Source organism: Saprolegnia parasitica, assembly GCF_000151545.1.
Source record: "Saprolegnia parasitica CBS 223.65 unplaced genomic scaffold supercont2.128, whole genome shotgun sequence".
Lineage (NCBI taxonomy): Eukaryota > Oomycota > Saprolegniomycetes > Saprolegniales > Saprolegniaceae > Saprolegnia > Saprolegnia parasitica.
Window position 1 is genome coordinate 76,333 of NW_012156522.1, and position 7,365 is coordinate 83,697.

Below are 7,365 nucleotides of genomic sequence, written 5' to 3' on the forward strand. Positions count from 1 at the left end.
CGAGCGTGCCGGACGCGATCGCGAGCTTCTCGGCCGCGTCGTTGCCGACCACGCGGATATCCGTGCCGACCGTCGCCTTCTCCGGGCAGAGCTGGAGCGATGGCACCGCCATGTGCCGGACATCCTAGTCCCAACCATGGTGATGCTTGCAACGCAGGGCGCTGGGTTTAGTATTGTACCTTGGGGTCGTAGCGGAAGAATCCAAAGTCGTGCACCGGGTCCCGATAAATCGGCACGACGCGGACTTCTTCGTTGTTTTGAAAAATGGCCTCCGCGTCCTAGAGCGCATCGCAGCAGATTGAGCTCATAGCAGATGGCAAGCTGTCGCCGCGTACAACGGGACCAGCGCCGACGACGTGGCGGTTGGTGAGGATGATGCCTTTTTCCGCATCGACGACAAAACCCGTGGCCCACCCGTTGCCCGGTGTCTCCGTGTCAAACGACTAGCAGGATGAGCAGCATGCGGCGACCTTCCATGACGATGGCAGCACGACGAGTACCTTCGGCGAGTTGAGCTTGAGGGAGACTACATGAGCACGCATGAGACCACGCGACGATACCAACAAGAGATCGTACCGATCGCAGGCACGACGCGCTCGAGCGTCTGCTTCCAGCTGGCGTCCGGTCGCGGCCCCTCCATCGCGCTCGGTACCGCCTCGAGAAGAGACGCCTTGTTGCGCTCGTTGGCTTGGAGCGCGACGCCGACGCAGACAAGGCCGCCGAGGAGGCCAAGGCCTACGCGATCTTTGTGACGCCAACGGAATGGGCCAACGAGGCGCACCGAGCTGTTTGCGGCTCTTGGTGAGGTCAAGGACGGGCGCTGCGTGGGAGAAGCTGCGGCGCTGCGTCTTGGCAGTATGGAGCCATCGCATGTGCTGGGCGCGGAAGCTGCTACGCACGGCTAACATCCTCCTTCTTCTCGTCGTCGAACGTGTCGTCTGGGGCTGGTCTTCGGCGGACGGCGACGACCTCGAAATAGTGTACGCGTGCGACACGCCACTTTGCTGTACACTATTCTCGACATTCAAATGGTGTTGCTGAATTTGCGATCTTGAAAAGACGGGCGAGGGATGAAGGCGTCCGAGGCCATCGACCGCGTCTTCTTTGAGAAGAAGTTCAGCGCGACCAAGTACATGCTGCGCTACATCGTCTCGGCGCCAGACGACACCCGCGCCGAGCAGCTGCGCACGGTCTCGCACTACCGCGAGCTCGCGGACCAAGAGATTGCTGGCGTCGTTGACGCCAACTACACCAACTTTAACGCGAGCCTCGGCAAGTTTGCCGGGATTGCGCACCAGCTACAAGGTATTGCGACATAGCGACTGACGTACCTAGTACTATGGCGGGACACTAGGCGCACGCGCGGGGCTGCTCGAGGTCGAAAAGCGCAGCATGGAGGGCAAGGCCATCTTGACCGCCAAAACCAAGAACCTCCATGACCTCCTCTCGCAAACGTACGAGGCCAAAAAGGTACCACTGCAGGCCATGCTGCAGTGGCCGCATGGCGATATGTAGGTCATCGACCTCATCCAAGACATCGAGTACATTGAGAAAGCGCCGGCCAAGATCCAAGCCGCGCTGGACGCGGGCCTCGCAGGCCAGGCCGTCGACGTCTACCTCCGCGCCTTTGGCCTCGTCTTTAGCGAGAAGCTCGTCGTCTTTAGTGCCGTTGCGACCATGCGTCATGCCCTCCTCGAGTGCAAGCAAACGATTGAAGACTACTTGGTCGCAGCAATCGAGGCAGGCGTCTACCTCGAGGTCGTGCTTGCAAGCCAAGTCGCTTTCTCTCATCTCTGTAGGTAGGTTGTCTGGATCAAGCACGCGAAATCGTCGTCGGCATCGCTCAGCACCTTTCGCGCGCTGTCGTCATCGGCGCCGGCGCCGCCGCTGGCCGACCTCGCGCGCTGTGTCCAGCGGTGCGACCTTTCATCGTCTCGATTCCAATACAACCAACCAATACTAGGCTATCGCGCGAAGTCGAAGTCATTGGTACGCTCAAGGCCTCTCTCGAGCCGCGGCTCGAGGCGCTCATCGAACGGATCGGCTCCATCTGCCGCGCGTCACTGGCAACAGCGGACGCAAACGAGCGGTTTGGCCGCTCGCCGCTCGCCAGTACCTTTCAAGCGTGCTTGCAGACAGTGCTATGCGCGGTCTCGACATGCCTCGGTCACCACGCCACGTTGGCAGCCACGTTGGCGCCGTATCCGCTCGACGAGATCGTGCACAAGGCCTTCCACGTGCTCGAGGTGCCTTCCGACACGTATCAACTTGCGACACCAAGTGTGTAGGAGTGGCTCGTGCAACATCTAAGCGACCCCGAGCCAGTGACACATGTGCCAACGTCCCCGATGGCTGGCGCTGCGACCAACGTTGGTCTCTTCCGTTTCTTTCCAGCAGAGACGATGACGACGACGACGCATCCGAGCGACAACCAAGTGGCTCATGACGCGGCGCCGTCCTCGCTCGTGTGCCCCCCGAGCCTCTTTTACGTACCCCACATCTTCCCCGACGTCCTCGCCTTCTCCACGCACGTCGCCGCGCTCAGCAAGAGCGTCTCGTTCCTCGACGTGTTTTGGCGGCCGTTCGTCGTGCGCATTTGGCTACCCAAGCTCCAGGCCAAAGCCTCGGTACCTAATGAATCAAGGCACATGAGAGTGACCGTGGATTGCGATAGGCGGTGATTGCGACACCGTCGCGCGCCGGCGACTCGGAGTTTACCTTGCCCATGCCCATGGTACTCGATATCTATCTATCTATCTATCTATCTATCTATCTATCTATCTATCTATCTATCTATCTATCTATCTATCTATCTATCTATCTATTGATCGATCCACCTCTAATGAGGCAGAGTGTCGGCTAACAGCACATGTGGTAGGACACCATGTATGCGGTGCCCAACGTCCACGCGTTGGTGCTTGTCGTACGTGAGCTCTTCGCCATGCTGAGATCGCTCTTGCCCGTGGCGCAAGAGCTTATCGGTGTCGTCGACGCGACGGCCCGGCGGTTTGCCGAAGATTGTGCAACGATCGTTCGGTAGAGCATCATCACGCAACCGTCTTCAGGTCCCATGTGTCTGGTTGTAGCAAAATCTGCGACGGGTCGCTCAACCAGGTCGAGATGAGCATTGGCGCAAGCGAGCTCGGTCGGTTGCTCCACCAGACGCCCTTGTTTGCGGCTGCCAAGGGCAACGTGCCGTACCAGTCGCTCGCCAAGATTGCGCCTTCGGACGCGGCCACCCCACTTCCGTCTTCAGACGTCTCGAGTCTAACCAACCGCTACAGTGTGAGCTACAGTCTCCCGGCGCCGATCGCAACAACGACGTCGTTGCCGCCGCCGCCTGTAAAACGCTTTGTTGGTACAAGGATGTATGAGTCGTCTTGCGTAGACAGAGGTCAAGGTCACGCCGCGCGACGAGCTCCATGCCAAGGAGCTCGAATTAGAGACCAAGTTTTTGGATCTGGACTTTTGGACGCGGCCAGGGACCGTCAAGTCGCTCGTGCAGGACCCGAGCAAGCTCGCGTTGCTAGCGTACTTGAGTAGCTGCTGCGATTTCGTATCGCTTCTCCTCGACAAGCACATCCAGACGAGCGAGTACAGCAACCTCAACGACGACGTACGTTTATCGCTATTAAACACGAGGGTTACCATCCAAGTAGCACCTCGTCGCAACGCTCAAGGCGACGAGCTGGCGCTGCAGCAGTTTGGCCGACGAGTGCCTCTTTTTCCTACGCCGGGAACTGCACTTGACGTGCTACTACCATCTGACCCAAGTGGTTGGCGTCACCATGGACGGGCCCGAGGGCACGTCGTGTGCGCCGGCAGAGAGCGTTCTCGGCCTCGCTGCCAAGCTCTTGAGCTATGAAGAGACGTGCTTGGAGCCGTATTTAAGCAAGCACAAGGTCGCGCTCGTCCTCGACGGGCTCGACTCGCTCGTGTGCCACATCCTCACGCACCTCTTGTCTAAACTTTCAAAGTTGTCGGTCGGCGGCGTCGCCCAAATGCACTGCAATGTCAACTCGCTCCAGCAGTCGCTCACGAGTCTCTTCTACAAGTACCCGAGCGTGCGTCGCGATGCGTTTTACTTTCAACGCGTCAAACGGTAAGTATCAACTTCGTATCAAGTTCGCAATGCGATGCGATGTGTAGGTACTATGCACTCGCGTTGCTCTCGGAGACGGACCTCGAGATGTTTCTCATGGAAAATCGCAAGGCGTTCGCCCCCGACCTTCTCCGCGCGATTTGGCGCGTCGACGTGCCGACGCGACCGATCACGAAAGCCAGTGTCAACAAACTCGATAGTCTGCTTCGATAAGTGCAATCGCGAGAAGCAAGACGAGCGGATTTCGTCAGTTTTTCTTCGTTTGGCGAGCGAACCGCGAGAGGATGGAGCACACTGCGCGCCGTCTTCACCACGTCAAACGTAGACACCCGTCGGTAGGCATAGATCGTCATCCCAACAAGACGCCGCGGAAGAATCTTGACAATGGGCGGAAAATCATCGACTTGGTCGATGAAACGGCTCGTCGACCGTGCGCGACATGTTTCAAGGAGATCGATGGATAGGTAGGTAGGTAGGTAGGTAGGTAGGTAGGTAGGTAGGTAGGTAGGTAGGTAGGTAGGTAGGTAGGTAGGTAGGTAGGTAGATAGATAGATAGATAGATAGATAGATAGATAGATAGATACTAGTACATGGATGTTAGACAACGTGCTCGGATTCTGGTACGCATTGACAAAAGGCCGACTTGATTTTCTCGTTGAGAGTCTGTGTCTAAAAAACGCCTCTCGAACGCAATTTGTTGAGAATTGCGCCTGCGAAGCATACGTTTTGGGTTGCGATTTCAACGCTCTATGGCATCAAAAAGCAAAGCATCTTCTAAAATTGACGACCCGCTTCAGCAAGAACGTGCTTGGTGTGGACGAACTGTGTACTTACACCTATGCGTTCTACAAGGTTGTCGCTCGGAAGCAACTCATCGCTACTCTCGAGTGCTACGTCGCTGTCGACAAGATCGCCTCGAGGGTCAATAGGTCGTCGGGCACGTCGACACCAGGATGCGCGCTTTGCACGGTCACCATCTTGATTTTGTGACCGGCCTCGAGAACGCGCAGTTGCTCCAGGTCTTCGACGTCGCCCAGCTCGTTGCGCGTCAGCGTTGGGAAGACGTCGACCAAAAACGACGTCCGAAACGCGTAAAGTCCGATGTGCTTCATGGTCCGCGCGGGGTCGAACGCATTGTCTTTAGACGCGGGAATCAGAGCGCGCGAAAAGTACATGGCATGCCTACATACATCATCATTTGACTCCAGATTGGTCAACGATACCTACGACTGGTGGTTGGCAACGACCTTGACGACGTTAAAGCTGCGCGCTTCGGCCTCCGAGCGCACCGGCGCCATGAGTGTGCTCATGACGCAGCTCGGATCGTCCTCCAGCGCTGCGACGCAGAGGTCGATGTGCGCCGGGTCAATTCCTGGCTCGTCGCCTTGGATATTGACAACAATATCGTAGAGCGAAGCCGGTTGCGGGAGGCGAGCGAGAGCTTGCAGTACGCGCTCTGTCCCGTTGGCACACGCGGCGTCCGTGAGGATCGACGCCGACGGCAACAGCGATGCGATCTCGATGGCGTCGGTCGCGACGTAGACTGCGTCGAGCTTCGTAGCGCGCGACGCGGCCTCGAACGTGTGCTTAATCATCGGCGTCCCGCAGAGAAGCGCGAGCGGCTTGGCATGGAAGCGCGTCGAGCGAAGGCGCGCAGGGATGATTCCGATGGCGCGCATCGCGGCCAGGGTTTTCTTGATCTGGGTTGGAAAGTGCACTCTCGTTTCCGGATGTCCGGATACTATGGAAAGCATACAATTCGGATCGTTGATTGGCTGAAATACAGAGCTGAAGCAGCAAATTGGAATCGTGTACACCCTATTTCCACGCTGTAATTGGTCAAAAATCGGAACATGTCGATCTTCCTTCTCGTGGGGCTCCGTTGCGCCGAGCCGACGTCACTCGCGACTGTCTTGCAACTACCTTGCAACAATTTTCCAACACATTGCTACCCGTTGCTGTCCGTTGTCTTTTCGGTTGCTATCATATTGCGACCTGATTGCTAAAATCCTCGTGTCATTGCTATCCTATCTGTATTCGAATGCTTTAATTTCTTCTCGTCGACGCGCACCAGCCTCCAACAAGGACGCTGGCGACAGATTAAAAATAGTTTGGATTAGCCATTCTTGATGCAAGCAAAAACGATTTGCAAGGGCGACGCCCCGACATGCATTTACTAACTTGTACTACGTAGTAGTATGCCAACAACACGTGCTTGGATGGCGTTGGAGAGGTGGAGGCACTGCGACGGCTCCCGTTCGGAAAAAAGGAGATCTTCGCCGGGAATGGAGCCCGCCACGATAGCGCGATGCTATCGCGTGTCGACGACATGTTGGTCAACTTGTCTGACAGACCTTTTTTCGTCGTCAAGACTTTGCGTTGGCCTACTTGACAGAATCAAACCACGTCTAGCACTTCGTTGGGTGGACTCCGCGGTGGCGATATGAGCTACTAGTAAATTTTTGCACTTGACCGCAAAGTTGCCTGTGAACGAGCGTCGTATCCGGCTGCGCACGACACCTTCTCGCACGCTCATGATCGCCGTGTTCGAGTCTACCTTGTCCTTGCCCTTTGTACCGTTTCAACAGAAACCGCTTTAGACATGCGTTGAATTCGTGCTTGTATTTCGTACGCAGCTCCCTCCAACGACCCAGTAGTATTGGTTCCAACTCTTATCCGCCGTCATGGATACCATTTGAGGCATTTACACATGCGAAGGCGCTTCGTTTTGGATGCGGTTCTCGCTCACGTCGTTTGGACCGCAGACGCATTGGATGGATACATCGATGCGTCGCCACGGATGACTGTGTCCGTGTTGTTTCATGAGAATGAGAATAGCGCGAAACGTTGTATTTTGAAAAGAAAGACCGCTGCGGACAGCATGGCCACGTGCTACGCATCGCCCAACACGACGTGCTCGACAGCCGTTTGGCCCACTTGCGGGTACAGCTGGCTGCTGCAGACCCCCGTCGTGCTCCTCTGGGGCGTGTGGCTCATGGGGGGCGGCCGGCTTCTGCTCTATTACCAATATGCTGCGCGGGGCCTTCACTTCAATGCTACCACAGTTCACGATCCGCTTGCCCAAGGTCGTTTGGCACATCGAGCGCCTCATTTCACGTGAAACAATAGGCAAGGCGATCGCGCTCTCACAGCGCAAGGCGCCGACGACGTCGCGTCGACGGCTCCAGCGCTACATGAAGCTCGGGGCGATGTGGGCCGAGTGGCCGTCGCTCTCGTACACACCGCTCACGATCGCCTTCAAA

The 7,365-nt window shown here is 56.9% G+C and overlaps 5 protein-coding genes across 5 annotated transcripts in view; 2 read left to right on the plus strand and 3 right to left on the minus strand.

Annotated features, from left to right (window-relative positions):
* Positions 1-872, minus strand: part of SPRG_21422 (hypothetical protein) — a gene marked incomplete at both ends in the record, with an annotated part of 2,755 nt that extends 1,883 nt beyond the window's left edge. Inside the window, 6 exons of the mRNA XM_012353608.1 lie at positions 15-124; positions 180-278; positions 336-443; positions 501-526; positions 577-735; positions 782-872. Of these exons, the coding sequence (XP_012208998.1) occupies positions 15-124; positions 180-278; positions 336-443; positions 501-526; positions 577-735; positions 782-872 (593 nt within the window). The remainder of the gene's footprint in view (positions 1-14; positions 125-179; positions 279-335; positions 444-500; positions 527-576; positions 736-781) is intronic.
* A 164-nt stretch (positions 873-1,036) lies between these two features.
* Positions 1,037-4,315, plus strand: SPRG_14462 (hypothetical protein; the record flags this gene model as incomplete). The annotated part of the gene is made up of 12 exons (XM_012353604.1): positions 1,037-1,305; positions 1,355-1,470; positions 1,516-1,758; positions 1,804-1,916; positions 1,964-2,246; positions 2,289-2,627; positions 2,675-2,734; positions 2,879-3,036; positions 3,087-3,258; positions 3,395-3,616; positions 3,660-4,102; positions 4,150-4,315. The coding sequence occupies exons 1-12, from the start codon at positions 1,071-1,073 to the stop codon at positions 4,313-4,315; spliced, it is 2,550 nt and encodes an 849-aa protein (XP_012208994.1). The 5' UTR covers positions 1,037-1,070.
* Positions 4,316-4,546: 231 nt separating this feature from the next.
* SPRG_14463 (hypothetical protein) lies at positions 4,547-4,730 on the minus strand (the record flags this gene model as incomplete). Its single annotated transcript, XM_012353605.1, is given in 2 exon segments — positions 4,547-4,685; positions 4,693-4,730. Coding segments are annotated over 2 exon segments (177 nt in total).
* A 122-nt stretch (positions 4,731-4,852) lies between these two features.
* Positions 4,853-5,790, minus strand: SPRG_14464 (3-deoxy-D-manno-octulosonate cytidylyltransferase). Its single transcript, XM_012353606.1, has 2 exons — positions 5,330-5,790; positions 4,853-5,284 (listed from the first exon to the last, which is right to left on the minus strand). Exons 1-2 carry the CDS (start codon positions 5,779-5,781, stop codon positions 4,993-4,995), a joined length of 744 nt encoding a protein of 247 aa, XP_012208996.1. The 5' UTR covers positions 5,782-5,790; the 3' UTR covers positions 4,853-4,992.
* A 1,193-nt stretch (positions 5,791-6,983) lies between these two features.
* SPRG_21423 (hypothetical protein) overlaps positions 6,984-7,365 on the plus strand; it is a gene marked incomplete at both ends in the record, with an annotated part of 1,255 nt that continues 873 nt past the window's right edge. The window contains 2 exons of the mRNA XM_012353609.1: positions 6,984-7,188; positions 7,232-7,337. Coding sequence (XP_012208999.1) covers positions 6,984-7,188; positions 7,232-7,337 — 311 coding nt within the window. The remainder of the gene's footprint in view (positions 7,189-7,231; positions 7,338-7,365) is intronic.

Bases quoted from the DNA above. Each gene is read 5' to 3' on its own strand.
- SPRG_14464 (XM_012353606.1), bottom strand. From the start codon at position 5,781: ATGCGCGCCATCGGAATCATCCCTGCGCGCCTTCGCTCGACGCGCTTC. The intron at 5,285-5,329 runs GTAGGTATCGTT...TGATGTATGTAG, and splicing joins GTCGTTGCCAACCACCAGTC to GCATGCCATGTACTTTTCGC.